The 16,903-nt window shown below is 47.4% G+C and overlaps 1 protein-coding gene across 2 annotated transcripts; it reads left to right on the forward strand.

The window, feature by feature from the left end:
- The first annotated feature begins 4,046 nt into the window (after window positions 1-4,046).
- Lypd8 (Ly6/Plaur domain containing 8) lies at window positions 4,047-14,944 on the forward strand. Of its 2 annotated transcripts, none has more exons than XR_015631092.1 (6): window positions 4,047-4,158; window positions 7,014-7,116; window positions 7,490-7,603; window positions 9,495-9,706; window positions 11,682-11,862; window positions 14,496-14,944. XR_015631092.1 is itself a non-coding variant. In NM_001419311.1 (6 exon segments), coding segments are annotated over 5 exon segments (750 nt in total). In that variant the 5' UTR covers window positions 4,103-4,158; window positions 7,014-7,061; the 3' UTR covers window positions 14,783-14,941.
- Window positions 14,945-16,903: the final 1,959 nt, after the last annotated feature.

Below are 16,903 nucleotides of genomic sequence, written 5' to 3' on the forward strand. Positions count from 1 at the left end.
CTCGCTGAAATATTGCGTGCCTATGGAGTTGCCTTGTTGTTTATTGCGTTTTGCTCTGTTTTAATTCTACCACGACACGGCAGTTTGCTTCAATCTCTACGTGGCCGTCTGCTTGTAGTTGTTCTCATTAGATTTTTAACAACCTAGAGAGGGCAGGGTATTGACTTGCCTTCAGCTTTCTGTTAGTTCCTTGATGAATAAATGAGTAAATTTAAAGATTGGGGGTGAGGATGCATGGGGAAAAATAAAAGTCAATGGAGGAAAGGGGCTTCCACCTCTCAAATGTAAAGTTTTATTTACGTGTATGTGTGTGTGTGTGTGTGTGTGTGTGTGTGTGTGTGTGTGTGTCTGTATGGGCGTATGGCATATGTGTGCAGGTGCCCAAAGGGGCCAGAAGAGGACGTCCAATCCCTTGGTGCGGAGGTGGCTGTGAGCTAGCCTGACATGAATGCTGGGATCTGGTTTTGTAGAAATGAAAATGCTAAAAATTCCCCGTGATGGTTACTGAATTTGCACCTAGACAGACGTTCACCTGAGATGCTTTGCCTGAGTCACTGAGACCATTGTGAAAGGCTCTTAGGCCAGCCTTAGAGCCTCCATTGCGCGACGATCATCGTATCTTTTGCTCTTAATCTTTTCGGTTTATTTGATTTTGATACTACTGTACTTTATTTGAACAACAGAACATAACCCAGCATTTTGGTAGAGCTTATAGAAACGATAAAGATTAACTCCCAAATCTCTTGATCTTTACAACCAATTAGGTGTTGCAGCTGCTGTTTTCCTTTCAAGTGGAGAAACAGAGATTCAAGTACTGTGCAAGCTTCCAAGCTTGCTTGTCTTGTAGGTGGCAGGGTGCACGTTGAGGCTGGGCTTCACCCAGATAACTATCCCGTGTGGTCTTGTGTTTCCCTCTAGGCCAAGGCCATCTCAGTTGTGAGCTCATGGCAACAAACCTAGCTGTTGTTCCTGTGGCCCCTTATGACCTGCATGCATGTATGCCAAATGTTTTCTCTGTGATCTTTTTCCTTTTAAAACCAATTTATTAATTTTTTCTTCTAATGTATAGAAGTATTAGTGCACCACACACATGAAATGAATTTGGGGGCCAGAGGACATCACAAGATCCACCAGAATTGGAGTTACTGGTGGTTATGAGCCACCTCAAGGGTGCTGGGAATTGGACTGGGATCCTCTGCAAAAGCAGACAGTGCTCTTAATGTCTGAGTCATCTTCCCATGTTGCTATGCTCTAGTTTAATTCTTAGAATAACTTAAGAAGTGAGTGATGATGGCTGTCTTACTCAGAAGACAGGAATGGAACTTGAGGATCATCATCTCAAAGAGGAGCGTGGACCCTGGCGAAGCTTGTATCTTAGGTTGTGGATTGGTCCTCTGTGAAGTGAGTGGGAGGTCACAACTAGAGGGGAAAGGCAGCCAATGAGAGCTCCCAGAAGCAAGTAGAGGGCAGATGGGGCAAAGGTGGTTGCTTTTGGTGGAATCCCCTGCTGAACTCTTCCCTGATGACTCCATGCACTTGACTACAATGGGACTCTTTGGAGGAACTCACATCTAAGCTTTGCTGGGGCTCAGAGAAATTCTGGGAGGAAACCTCTTCCCGTAGTTGCTCCAGGTTTACGTGCATACATTCATTCATACATACATACATACATACATACATACATACATACATACATACACACAGCTAGCTTTCTGGGACCCAGCTAGGCTTGCCTCAGCAGTACTTGGTTTAAGAAGGGGTGACCTCACTCTGTTCCCCAGAAATGGTGGAACCAGCATGTCTGAGCCAGTCTTCAATGATTCTCAGTTCAAGAGTGAAAGTTGAACCAAACACTGGGACTGGCTTCTCCTGGGCCCTTGGGCATCTTAGCTAGTTAGACTGAGGGTCAGCTTTAGGGAGGTGGTTTCTCACAACATGAGGGAATGAGATGTTAGATGTCTGGTGACAGATACCTTACCTCTAGGGTCTTAGTAGGTGGAGTCAGTGTGTCCAGCCCTTGGGTAGAGAGGCTCAGGGCACCTAAGCTATGTTGGGATGCAGGGAAAACTGGCTTGCAACTGAAGGTCTAGAGGAAAAGCCTCTTTGGGCCTCAGTTTCCTCATCTGTCAAAGACAATGTGACACCCATCTGTGTACTACTCAGGACACTCAAGGGTGCTAACTGCAGGGCTGTGATGGGTGGTCATATAGAGCTGCCTAGTCTAGTCCAAGGCTGTTGTGGCCTTCAGTATTGACACCGATTGGGGAGCAAGGTCGAGATCATCTGTGTGAGTAACACCAAAGGCTAACACCCCTCCAACATTCCTGATAGATGGCCTTGGAAAACACATGGCGAAATGACGTGAGGGTTCCGGGAACAAATAACCAGCAGTTCTCATTTTATTAGGGCTTTCATTTTATTAGGGCTGTTGGGCTTTCACGCAGGTGTCATGGACAAGGTTAATAAGTAACATGTGCCTTGAGGTGCAAAGTCTGCATTCAGACCATATATTTTTGGTTGCTTTTGTCTCTCTATCCTGGGTATCTGATGCCTCTTGAAGAGACTTAGCATTGGTTAGTCTAGTTTTCCCGTGTTCGTCCTCATTCTAACTTGATAGGGCTTCCCAGAGCTGTCAAACAAAATCACAAACACTCAAAGTCCTCCATGTGCAGTTGGGACTCTGAAACTTGACTCAGGTTGGGCCTTCTCTACCAGACGACTCTGAGGTTTCTATTTAAAACTCAGGTCTGCACCCCCAACTTGGTTGATGCGTTGACCCTGATCTTCATGCCTATTTTGCTTGATTGTATATGTATTCATGTTCTGTCTTCCTCTTCAGAGAACATTTCAGGAGAGTAAAGGTCACAGACCCTCCCACATGCCTAGCCAGCATGACATATGGAGGGTGCTCTAGGAGTGTCTAGATGTGTGTGTGTGTGTGTGTGTGTGTGTGTGTGTGTGTGTGTGTGTGTATAGAGAGAGAGGTAACAGAAGTATTTATGTATATTTATTATTATTATTTTTGAGACAAGCTCTCACTATGTAGCCTTGACTGCCCAGAGCTTGCTATGTAGACCAGACTGGCCTTGGACTAATAGAGATCTGCCAGTCTCAGCCTTCCAAATTCTGGGATTAAAGGTGGACACTACCATAGTGTGCTAAGAGATATTTATGTTTAAGAGTAAAAAAACTTCTTAGTTTGAATTCAGGCTGTGGGCATTGGTGTGAGTACACTGTTCAATTTCATTTTTGGCGGAGTTGCTCCCTTACACACACACTCTCTCTCTCTCTCTCTCTCTCTCTCTCTCTCTCTCTCTCTCTCTCTCTGTTTGTAGGACAACAGAAAGATGAGGAGAATCATAGCATCACATGAGGGACGGACGAGGAGGGGGGTGCCAGTGCACCTGCCCTGGACTCTAGTTCATGCTGGCTGCCCAGATGGAGCACAGAAGGCTACCCTGGCTGTTCGAGGAGCCAGTCATCCCTGCTGGAGAACCCAACCAGAGCAAGTTTCCCTTTGAGGCTCACCCACTAACCTGTGCAGCTGTACAGTGGGCTTAGCTTAGCTTTATCTTGGTTGGAAAAATCCTGGAACTGAGTCTAGTTAAGTCGTTTGCCAAAAAGACTTGAAACTTTTCTGTGTGGTATGGCCCTCTTGTGATCCCTCTGACCCTGCTCTGTGACCTGCCAGGGGCTGAGCCTGTTACATTTTCCTTCCATAGCCAGGATTCCTCATCTATAAACAAGGATTTTTCCAGAACGGAAAGTCTACTGTAAATAAAGCTGTGATTCAGGAATACTACTTCCAGGTTATGGAAGTGAGTCAGGAGGCTATGGCAGACACTGGAAGATGCCAGGAACGCGCTGTGTCCTCTTACACACTTTGGGAAAGGCAGGTACTTCCAATTCCTGCAGATCTCAGAGAGAACACCACCTACACAGGGGCCAAGGGTTAAGTAGCCTAATCACTATGGTTGGGCAGGGCACTGTCTAAGGCCCAAAGCTGGGGCCTGGCTTACAAAAAGGCCCCTCCCCAGAGGGTGGCTGGGCTTTCAGATCACACAGCCACCTACTATATAAGGCCTCTCCCTACACCTGCTCCAACCCATTGCCAGGTTCCGTCTTCCTCCGGATAGTGTTCCTGGCTGGATCCAGAAGGTGAGGGGCCTCTGAGGTTGGAGCCTAATCCTGGGAGAATCTGAATCCTGGAGGGTGGGGGTGGGGCACTCGGAGAACTCAGGCCTGTTCTGGCTAGTGTCCAGGATGTTCTTGAGGCTCTTTTCTGCTAGTGTTGCCCACTGCTGCCCCGATCTCAAGGTGGGCAGGCTGTAGTAGAGGTTGAGGCTAGGGGAGTGGGGTTGTTTGCATGCTATTTTGTTGTCTGTGCCGCATGGTCTCTGAGCTCTGGTTTCCCTGGCGGATGCCAGCAATTCTGGAAGCATATTACCAGACTGCTGAATGTTGCAAGTCAGGAAGGGGACTGGAGATGGAGCTCAAGTGTGGAGTGTTTGCCTAAGACGCAGGAAGTGCTAGGTCCCATCCCTAGTGCCTCATAGACTGGGTACGGTAGATGTCTGACATCCCAGAACTCAGGATACAGAGGCAGGAGGATTAGAAGTCAAAGGCCATCCTTGACTACCAAGTCAGTTTGAGGCTAGCCTGGGCTACACCCTTGTCCTTCTGGCCCATAGAAGTGATTGACGGGTCTCATGTCCACTATAGGACTGTCCTTAGGCTCTGCTCCTCTGCAGATTGCTAGCCAGGTCCTGACTTCTCTGGGTCTGGAGATAAGGCTCGCCATCAGGATGGTGGTGGAGTTGAGGTGATCAGTGCTATGACTGTCCTTCGGTTGTCTCTCCCCGTATCCTTTATCTCCCCTCCTCTCCTCCTTCACAGTAATTGGTTCTAGAGATCTTTTCCCAGCCGTTGGGGTTCCAGGCCTGGAGAGGTGCCTCTTGGTATGTGAATGAATAAACAGTTGAACGCAGAGCTCGCGTGTCACATACTCTAACCAAGACATATTCTATCTACCTTTGGGGTTTCTAAATCTCAGGGTCACTGGGGAAACATGCTGATCGCCTGTTCCCCTGACCAGGCTAGTTCCCTTTGATTTTTTTATTTTTCCCTAGCCACTTATAAGTCAACCAGAAGGCTGTACTGCTGTGTGCGTGTGCAGTGTGATGGGATGTGTGTTTGAGCTGTAGTACTAGATGAAGCAAGAAAAGGGCTGTTCTCCCTGGAAAAGGTCAGCTCTTCCTCAGCCTGTGGCAGCTGTCATGGGAAGAACCTGGAGTGTGTCCTGCTTTGGGCCTAGGCTGCATTTGCTATTCCCTGTGGTTGCATGTCTGAGAAGTACAGGCACCAGCCTGACCGGGGTGGTGGTGTTAGGGGGAGCTCCATGAAATGCAACAGTTCTGCTTGCCCTGGCTAGGGGCAGCTGCTCAGCATATGTGGCTACTGAGCATATGTGGTTCCTGTATGGACAGACAGGTGTGTCGTTATCTATCTTGAGTGGATTAACCTGAGGAGCCACATTTGGCCACCACTTCCATTTATAGGATAAATCATGACCAGGGAGGGCTACATGCAAATGTTTGCTTTCTGTGTCACGCTGCTATTCAGGCAAAGGGAAACTCCCAGAGATGTGACTTAGGATCCTAACAAATGTGGCAAACACCTAGCAAACCTCCAAGAGCTAAGTCAGATGATTCGCAGGTCATGAATGCTAGGTACACTAGCACTGGTGACACTCTAATCTGACTCAGGAACTTTGATGTGTTCAGGCCTGGGGTTTTGAGTGCTGGACGGCAGAGTGGAATGGGTGTGTCCCAACTCTAACACCTCTCAGGAGGAAGAGCTTGATTTCGAGCGCATAACGCTCATCTCAGTTTTGATCAGGTTCTAAGAAGAGTACCTGGCTGCCAAGGTGTCTGGGCAGATGAGTACATGTAAAGGGCTTGGGATATAGTGAGGGCTCACAGGTATCTGCATAGGTGGTGGCAGCTAAACCCCTGAACACCAAGGGGAAGGAGTGCAGGAGATTCCTGGAGGGAGAATACCCACTGCACTCTGGAGGGGTGAGGGGACACAGGATCTGTGTGTGGGGAGGTGAGGGGAATACAGAATCCGAGGGAAGTGAGGAGGACACAGAACCCAGGGCAGCTCTATATATCTAAGACCCTGTTAGAATTTGAATCTCAAGTATCCCTCAAAAGTCCATGGTCTGGTCATCAGCCTATAGCTTTACAGTGAGGTGCTGGGGCCTTTAGGAGGGTTCCTAGAAGTTAGCTCATTGAAGGAGATGCTGGGGCATTCTCCTCTTTCATTGTACTTCCCTGGCTGCCATTAGGGGAACAGACCTCCTTCCACAAAGCCCCACATGATGGGTCAAAGTGACTGACATTTCCTTCCTTCCCTTCCCTTCCTTCCTTCCTTCCTTCCTCCCTCCCTTCCTTCCTTCCTTCCTTCCTTCCTTCCTTCCTTCCTTCCTTTCTTTCTTTCTTTCTTAAAAATTTATTTCCTTATTTTATGTATACGAGTACACTGTAGCTGTCTTCAGACACACCAGAAAAGGGCATCAGATCCCATTACAGATGAGTCACCATGTGGTTGCTGGGAATTGAACCCAGAACTTTTGGGAGAGCAGTCAGTGCTCTTACCCACTTAGCCATCTCTCCAGTCCGGCTGACACTTTTGAAGCCATCAGTCACAGTGAATCTTTCTTCCTTATAAATTGATCATCACAAGCATTTTGCCAGAGTGACAGAAATCTGATAGGCACAAACTCTGGACCCGGCAGAATTGGAAATCGGCCCATCTGCCCATCTGCAGCTTTAATTTAACCCGGTATCAGGACCACAGGGACACCCTGTGCACCCATACAGGACTCTGGTTTATATTTTCCCCAGACACAAGGACAGAGCTGGCACTGATGTTGTTTCAGTGTCTTTAAAACACTCTTTGGTGGTAGGCATTCCTCTAAGATTCCCCGGTTGCCCCCTGTGTTTCTCCAGGTTTGAGGCTCTGTGGCCCCATCCTCTGGGGAAGCCAGCCACAGCATCATGAAAGGCGTCTTCATTGCTGGTGTCATTGCGGCATTTGCCATCACAGTCGTAGGTAAGAGACCACTTGGCCCCTTTCGTGACACAGCCTTCTTTTCCACCTTGCCCAACATTCTTGCACTTGGTGTCCATGGTACCTACCATCTTCTGTTGTGTTGTGTGAGACCCATGTGTCCACTCTGCCTTCAGAAGAACAACTCTGTGGCTGGTCAGGGTTGGATTTTCCTGTCGGGGAACGATGAATGATGAGGCTAAATAATGGGTATGGCTTCATCTCATAACGTCAGTTTCGGGGATCCTCAGAGAACAGTTGGGCGTCCCATCTGGATCTTTTCCTGTTGTACTGTTGTACACAGAGTTCCTGGTGTGGTACTCTGTGAATGTCTGATGATTTTTGACTGTTTTCTGTGAATCCATTGTCCTCTCAGACTCCCTGGATTGTGCACAGTGTCACACATACAATAGCACCTGTGAAGCCAATGCCACTCCATGCACAAACGAGTCCTTCAGTTGTGTGGAGTCCTCTGTCAACTCCACTCTAGGTGAGTGGGGCTGCTGTCTCTGGGACTTGTGGGAGGTAGGAGCTAAAGACGGTTGGCACGGAGGAAGGATACGTGAGGTGGGGTTGGGTTGTACAGTGCGCAGGATGAGCAGGAGCTGGGTAGGAAAACAGACACAGAATCAAGCAATCAGATGAGCCCCGTGGCGTCGAGGGAATCACTTCCATTGATTGAAACCTTACTGTAGATCCATTTTTGTAGATGTAAACAGCAGGAGAAACTCAGGGCTGAATAAGAGGCAGGTGTTTTGCCTGAGATATTTGTATTTTTTTTCTAGCCATCTCTTCCTTCCGCAGCACAACTCCCGCTCCTTTCTCTTCTAGATCAAATGCATTTTTTGCCATCGAATGCCTCCCCAGGCATTCTGATCTCTGGGAACGTCTCAGGGCTCCCTGTGGTCTTCCATACACAACAGCTGACATCTGAGCAAGGGCATTCAGGAGATGGGTCAATCAGCAAAGTGCTTGCCGCACAAAGCACGAGGCTCCAAGTGTATCCCTCAGCATCTATGCGCAAAGGCTAGGCATGGTAGTGTATTCCTTTCACCTCAGCGAAGACCACAGGAACCTGTAGCTTGATGGCCAGCCAGCCTAAAACTGGTGAGGTCCAGACCATCTCAAGACCCTTTTTCAAAAAATAAGGCAGAGAGCCATCGAGGAAACTGATGCCATTCCCAACTGCTTGAGTGCTGGAATTATGATTATACGCCAACATGGCCAGCTAACTTTTCCTAATGTTTTTTGGTGGTTTGTGTGTGTGTGTGTGTGTGTGTGTGTGTGTGTGTGTGTGTGTGTGTGTGTGTTGTGTGTTGTCTGTGTGTTGTGTGTGTGACTGGGCATTAAACACAGGGCTCTGTGTGCAGCAGACAAGCACTCTACCACACAGCCACACTCCCAATCCCTTACTTTATTTATTTTGACTAATTCACATTTAATGTAACAGCCGCATGGAGCTGATGTTTCCGTACTGCATAGTGCTGACTGGATCTTTGTGCAGTTTCTCGGAAGGAACCACAGCTGCTACTGTGGTGTTGTACCATACACAACATCCCACTGTGTCTGCTTTATTATTTTTTTGAGACATCAAGACAAATTAGTGGCCTGCTGTTTATATATTAGAACTAGACCACCATTTTTCTGGTGTCCCTTCTGCTAAGCGTTTTACCCAACCTTTTGACATCATGATACGGCATCGTCACCACAAAACTCATGTCCAACAACAAGAGATGTAGTTAGCAACGGCAACAATGAAATCATGAAATCTTTTTAACAGTATGTAAGTTTACAACTTTGTGCTGGGCACATTTGTATCTCTTCTGGGTTGCATGTGACCGAGAGAGTGAGGCTCACAAGGTGTAGGTTAACTAATGGCAGAGTTTAACCCCATCTCTCTTTATCTGATGAAGGAAAGAGTTCTCTGATGGGGAGATGTTTTCTCTCTCTCTTTTATTCATTTTCTTTTTTTCGGAGCTGGGGACCGAACCCAGGGCCTTGCGCTTGCTAGGCAAGCACTCTACCACTGAGCTAAATCCCCAACCCTGTTTTGTTTTGTTTTGTTTTTTTTTTTGTTTTTTTTTTCCAAGACAAGGTCTCACTATGTAGTCTTGACTGGCCTGGAACTCACTATGTAGACCAGGCTGGCCTTGAACTCAGGGAGATCTACCTTCTTCTATTTCCTAAGTGCCGGAGTTAAAGACGTGCCCCTACCACCCGGCTGGGTTTTCCTCGGTATAAGAATCCTTCTCTAGTCTCTCCCAAACTATGCCGAGCAGAGGTTTATGTCAACTGACCCTGTCTGAAGCATTGTCTTCTCAGGATGCTGCTCTCCCTGAAGCTTCTCCAGGTACTAACAGTCTGTGTTTGCCTTGGTGTAGGAGGGTTCCTCCATTTGTACCAGAACAAGTTCTGCTCTGCATCGAATTGCAGCGAGAACAGCACGGAGGTGGCCTTCACTGTGCGCGTATTTGATAACCAAAGATACCGTTTTGCAAGCCAGTGCTGCCAAGGAAAGGAATGCAACGGCACCCACTATGGTTTGTACAGGGCCCGGCAGCCTGTCCTGGGTCACCATCCACCATCCACCCTTGTTTTTCCTGCCTGCTCTGCTTGGCTGGGGGTGGCTGTCTCAAGTCTAGGCACTTCTGCGCACAGCTGGATAATGCTAGCATCTGACTTAGAGCAATCACACAAGAGACATGGGAATTACTAAACCAGCTCAAATATCATGCTTTCCCCTTCAGTGAAGATAGGGATTTCACGGGTCTTTTTTTTTTTTTTTTTTTTTTTTTTTTTTTTTTTTGTGGCAAGCAAAGCAAATGCTCATTAGTCATTTTTAAGTTTTGTGATCTCAGGGCCTCAAACTAAGAGTTTCTTTTAGACAATGTCTCCTGAAGTCTAGACTCACCTCAAACTTGCTATGGAGCCAGGGATGATTTCACTCAGTCCTCTTGCCTGTGCCTCCGGAGTGCTGGGATTATAGGTGTGTGCCACCATGCCTGGCAACATTCTAAGTCTCAGTAACAATTGAAGACTCTCCAAGTCTTTTATTTCTATGGTCTGTATCTGCTAACATCTACCAGGTTAGAAGTTAAAGCTAAGCAAATTCATGAATCTTAATTCAAATACTCAAAAGTAAAACCAGTTAGCCAAGTGTGGTTACACATGCTTTGAATCCTAGCACTCCCTTGGGAGACAGGAGAGGTACCTAGATCTCTATCAAGTTCAAGGTCAGCCTGGGCTACATAATGAGACTCGGTCTCAAAAAACCCCCCAAAACAAATAATAAACTGTATGTATTAATACTAGTAAGAGTTTTACTTAGAAATAACTTCCAAAAATATTTATAGTAGTATATATGTAAATAGATATACTAATATGTATAATATATGCTAATATGTATATGCATACTAATATAAAATATATACTAATAAATACACTATTTATTAAAATATGTATTAAGCATATGTGTGTGCATTTATATGCTCCACACATATGCAATGGCCATGGAGGCCAAAAGTGGGTATCAGTTCCTCTGAAGCTGGAGTTACACGGTTGTATGTAATGTGCCACATGGTTGCTGGGAACTGAACCTGGATCCACTGAAAGAGCAGCTTGTGCTCTTAATGACTAAGCCATTTCTCTAGCCCCAACACCCAAATACATCTTTTCCCAGAGTGTTTAACTCCTGGCGGAGAAAGAAGCTGGGGCCTCAGATTTGCTTGTGTGTTTAGTCTGCTTGGACCTCATTCACTATGTGGGGCCTCTGGAAAATTGTGCCACATGCACACGAGGTGACAGGAGTAGTAAAAGAAGCAGATAACATCATAGTGTTTTATAAAAGTGGTTTTAACCATTTGTAATCTCTGCAGGGTCTTAGGGACCCAGGAGTTCCTGGGCCACAATTTGAGAAGTGGTTTTCTAAGCTTCATGTAGAGCAGCTGTTCTCAACCTGCGGGCCACAACCATAAGAACCGCCAACCGTAAATTTATTTCTATTGCTATTTTGTAACTTTAACTTTGCTACTGAGCAGTGTCTCCCTTCCCGAGACCATGGGAAATATGTATCTTTCTGATGGTCGCGATCCACAGGTTGAGAATCTCTAACCCAGAAGAAGAACCACCCCAAAACTAACAAACAAAAAACATGAGTAGAGACAGCGGGGTCCATCATCCTAAAATAAAGGCAGTTAGGAGTAAGGCTGGTTCTCAATGTGATTTAAACATTTTTTTCGTCCATCACAATATGAAAATGGACCATTTTTATCTGTTCAGAACAAGTCTTAATGCCAATCAGACACCTGTTGGCTACATGCTCTTAACAGCCAGCTGCTGTTGACACCGTCTATAGCTTGTATTCTTTTGTTTCTTGCTTATGTCTACCCCACAGCACTGTGGGTCATCGTTCTTGCCAACTGGATGGCGCGCAAGGGTGGGTCTTAGGAGTTGTGCATAGGAAACCTTTGGGCAAAGCATGGTGACTTTAGGGGCTAGACCTGGGGTTCCCCCCCCCCCCCATGTAGACTTTCCAGCAGCTTTTCTGCCTGCTTGTCCTTGCCTCTCAGGGAAGTGTGATAACATGGTTCTAAGTAATGGCTTTCCTCTACCCAGAACCTGAAACACAGGACTCCACTGGCATGCAGTGTGTGTCTTGCTATAACAACAACAACACAAACTGCACAGAGAAACTCCAGGAGTGCTACAAAGGAGAACAATGTGTCCGTATCATTATGGAGCTTAAAAATGGTAAGTCTTGGTTCCTTAACAGGGCTCAAGTTGAAACATACCAGGCCTTGATCCAAGTGCCGAGCTGAGGCAGAAGAGCTGGGAATGGCAGAAACAGAGGGAAGATTAGAGAAGGATGTTTTTTAGTTAGAGATTGCTGGGAAGCCTTCTGCTGGTCGCTACTTCGGCTCTTTGTCCAGGGCTATGCAGGTCTATCTGGTTGCCTTTCTCCCGCCCTTCTGTACTCACACCCCAGGTTCAGTTATCTGACTGCATCTGCCCTCCTGGCACTTGCTTCTCTACTAGGCTATTACTCTTCAGGTGTGGACGTGTGTGTGACTTTTATTTGTTTTTATACCTATATATACTTTCCCCTCCTACATCTTGAGAGGTGTTGGCTTGGGGCAGCAAGGGCCATCTGGCTGTTTCTTTTCTTCTATAAAACTCACCGGAGAATGCCATCATTTTTGCCAGAGTACCCAACCAACCTGACAGCAGCATGCAGTGCATATTTGCTCCTTGCTAAAGGAACAGCCCTGGGGCCACAACTGCCCTGTAGCTCTGTCCTTATTTTCCCAGAAGAGAGTGGATATCTGCTGGTCCTTTGTGGTGGGGGTGGAGAGGAAGACAGTGGGGCAAGGCTGGGGGCATCTCAGGAGTCGGGGCCGGAAGTGAATGTGTATCGTCCTCCTACACACTACAGTGGGTGGAACTGATGTGTTCATTCTGGCTCACGGAACTCTTGGGAATGTGGTCTAGTGATGTTCAAGAAGAAAAAAAAAAAAAAAAACAGGTGCCCATTAAAAACCAAATAAGCAACCCATCTCAGCTAAAACACTGCTCAGACTAATACGAGTTTAAGACCTGCACCCAGATACAAATTTCATTTCGGCTTCGGCTTAACGTTGACGTCAAAGCTTAACAAGAATCATGGAGTTTTCAGTGTGTCCCCATATTCTGGTTTTAAAAAAGCCTTAAAGACTATTTTTAAGAGCTATTTTAGACCTACAGTAAAGCTGAGTTAAAGGCACAGACACCCTCCATGAACCTTTGCTGCCTGGCTCGTGTGTAATTGTCATTGTCAAAGCGCTCACCACAGTGGTGACCCTACACAGGAACTCATTGTCACCCAGGCCCCCAGTTTACCTCAGGGTCACTCCTGATATGGTCCATTCTACCATGACAGTGTCACATAGAGGAAGGCCCTTGTCCTGAAAGACTTCTGTGATCCACCTGCTCAAGCTTTTCCTCTGCCCAACAAGCCTCTGGCAGCCACCAGTTTTTCTATTTTTTTTTAACTGCCTCTATAAATGCTCATATCCCGGAATGTCTGCTCTCTCTCCCTCTCACTTTCTCAGTCTCCCTGTGTTTTTCTGTCTCTCTGTCTTCTCTATGTTCCAGAGGCCAACATACATTCTACCACTGCAAAAGGTCACTTTCCCTTTGAATCTCAAGATACGCATACTGCCCTGGTTTTTAATTCTGAAGTTGTGCCTAAGGGCAGAGACATCAGCAAAGACTTTCTATGCTCACCTTGTCCCTGTATCTCCGGTGCTCAAAGCCACAGAACTTTTCTTGCTTGTCAAGATGTGCCAAGCACCTTACTTCCAGACTCAGGGTCGCTCAGCTCTCAGTACTGATACCTGGGATGAAGGCAAGAGCAAAGGCTTTCTTCCTGGGATCCGGTGGTCTATTTTACACAACACACTCTGACAGTACTGAGTCCCTTCACACTCTTGAGTCCCTTCAGTTCTCAGGGAGCTCCCTGTTTCCTAGGGACAGCTGAGTTGCAGCTGACAGACCTGTGGGGGGGCACAGCCACTCAGGAGTAGCTGCTATTATAGCTCTGTCTTTGAAAAGAGCAGTGGACCTTCCCCTACAACTTGAATCTGAAACTACGTTTAAATAAACAGAACTCCGAGTTGAGACAGAGATGCTGAGAATTTTCTGCATACTTTCTGTTGGCTTTTCTTTCTTTTCTTTTTTTTCTCAAGAAAAACTCAGGCAGGAAGAAGTCAGATCCAGACTAAGATCAGAAAAGAAAAGGCTGGGTGGCAGGGTGGAGCCTAGGGTGCCCAACTGACTCATTCCTTTCTGAATGGAGAGTTGAGAGAAAGAACTGTCATCCATGCTTGCTTTTTCCTTTTCTTTCCTCCTTCCCTCTCTCCACTTCCTCTCCTCCTTCCTTCTTCCCCTTCCCTCCCCTTTGTATTTTTCTTGACAGAGTCTTGCAACCAGCAGAGGCTGGCCTTGAACTCATGGTCTTCCTGTTAGTCTGCCAAGTACTGGGCTTGCAGGTGTATACCACCACACTTGGTTTGCTTTTGGCTTTTTCATCGGACAGCTCCACAGGAGCACAAGAGATCAGGGCATGTAAGGTCCAGCTCCCATCTCTCTTTTAAGTCTGGGTTTGCAATCAATCTCTCACAGCCTCAGTTGCTTTTGGGGTTGGATGAGAAGGGGCCTGGGCTCTGACCGCCATAGTTCTTGTACTGCTACCATGTGGTCTTCTTAACCCTGGATGTCTTCCTTAAAGGGGCCTTCCAGGAGTGGAGGGACTGTTGCACACTGTTGAGCTTCTTGCAGATGAATAACTAACTGCGCGGGGGCAGAAGGGTTGTACAGAGTTCTGATGGTCTCATCTACATCTTCAGGCAGTGGCAAGGTGGAGCTGAAGGGCTGTTCTGATATCAGCAACTCTACTTGTCAAGTCCTGTCTGCTGGGAACGTAACAGTTGGAGAGTTCATTTTCAAGTCGGTTCAATGTACGAACCTGGCAAACATTACCCCACCGACCACCGTTATCCCACAGACCACCAGTACTCCACGAGCCACCGTTACTTCACAAACCTCCGTTACCCCATCGACCAGCATGGGCATCAAAGCTTCCTTTGCTTCCTCTATCTTTGGGAGCCTCCTTCTTCTGAAGCTGCTGCTTTGAGGTCCTTGGGCTCTGCCCCATCCAGTGTCGCAGGGATGTAAACACTTTTCTCTTCACATACCTTCCAGTTAAATTGTTCAGTGGGTTGAAAGTCACAGACTCCAGGCAATGTTAGCAGCCACGTTCGCTCCTTTATTAAAGTGTTGCTTGAGGTCTAGACAATCTGTTCTGATATGTTTGGGGATGGTTGTGGTTCAAGTCACTATCTAGCCCTTCTCATCCCTGAGTGGAAGTGGGGGGGGGGTCTTTGGTCTGGAAATAGGTGCTTCTTTGTCTCAGGACTCAATGACATCTCTGTTCCTGGTCCATCTTGCTTCTGAGAAGCTAAATCCATGGCCTTGCTGGTACCTTCTACTAGCATCCCTGCACTGCACCATCCCTGCACTGCACCATCCCTGCACTCCACCATCCCTGCACTCCACCATCCCTGCACTCCATCATCCCTGCACTGCACCATCCCTGCACTGCACCATCCCTGCATTCCACCATCCCTGCACTCCATCATCCCTGCACTCCATCATCCCTGCACTCCACCATCCCTGCACTCCACCATCCCTGCACTGCACCATCCCTGCACTCCATCATCCCTGCACTCCAGCACCCCTGCACTCCATCATCCCTGCACTCCATCATCCCTGCACTCCAGCACCCCTGCACTCCAGCACCCCTGCACTCCATCATCCCTGCACTCCATCATCCCTGCACTCCAGCACCCCTGCACTCCAGCACCCCTGCACTCCATCATCCCTGCACTCCATCATCCCTGCACTGCACCATCCCTGCACTCCATCATCCCTGCACTCCATCATCCCTGCACTCCATCATCCCTGCACTCCACCATCCCCGCACTCCAGCACCCCCGCACTCCAGCACCCCTGCACTCCATCATCCCTGCACTCCAGCACCCCTGCACTCCAGCACCCCTGCACTCCAGCACCCCTGCACTCCAGCACCCAACCTGCTACTGCTTATGCAGTCACATGCAAGAAGCACCCAAACTGAGCTCTGTTATGCCCTTTGCTGCTCCTAATACTAACACAGAAGTTCAGCAGCTTTTTAATCTGGTATTTATCGAGTGTTCTGGCTGTGTCCAGAAACCCATAGCAAATGAAGAAGAAAATGTCATCCCAGGGTCCTGTCACTGTGAAGACACAAGAAGAGCATTTGCAGAAGGACTTCAGAGGACCAGAATGCTCCCACTGGTTGAATGATCAAGTCTTCAGGAAGGGGGGCTCAGAGCCTGGGATTAGGAGGTAGTACTGTGCAGGGTGGAATATAGCCACAGAGAGGCCTGGTCCCTTCACTTAAGAGAGTTGAACCTGGTCAGCCATTCTAAAGCAGACACCCAGGGGACAAGACAGCTACACAGACCCAAGCTTGCAGGGTTCAGGTTTAATACTAAGGTGGCTGTTGGACTAGTTTTGGATAAATAGGGTGGTAATAATGATATCAAAAGGGGTAAGCCAGCAAGTGCTTTATTGTTCAGAGTTGCTGACAATGAAGCAGAAGCAAGCCACCATGGGGACTATGATGGTACACATCACTGTGCCTACTCTGACTTACTTTAGATCTTTAAAACCATTGAGTTTTACTATTTCTGTGTACATGGTGTGTGTGTGTGTGTGTGTGTGTGTGTGTGTGTGTGTGTGTGTGTGCGCGCGCGCGCACGCGTGCATGCACACGCACGCACGCACGCTTGAGTGCCATACACTCTGAGGCTGGAGTTGTAGGTGATGTTACATCCTGATGTGGCTTCTGGGAAGAGAATCCAGGTTCTTTGCAAGAACAGCAATTGCTCTTAAATGCGGAGCACTCTCCGTGGCCCACTTTAGTTTTTAATTTTGAATTTCATGTTTACTGAAAAGTTACAAAACTAGGAGTGGCTGAATGGCATCATCCAGTACTCCAGAATCAGGTCAAACACACACACACACACACACACACACACACACACACACACACACCCCTACACACACACACACACTTACACACACACACACCTACACACACCTACACACACAGACACACACTTTTGGAGATAAAGGACTTATCACAGACCACAGTTCCAGGCTATAATACTCAGAAGTCACAGCAGCAGGAGGTGAAGCAGCTGATCATATG

This window comes from Rattus norvegicus, chromosome 10, assembly GCF_021556685.1.
Source record: "Rattus norvegicus strain SHRSP/BbbUtx chromosome 10, alternate assembly SHRSP_T2T, whole genome shotgun sequence".
NCBI classification, from domain to species: Eukaryota; Metazoa; Chordata; class Mammalia; order Rodentia; family Muridae; genus Rattus; species Rattus norvegicus.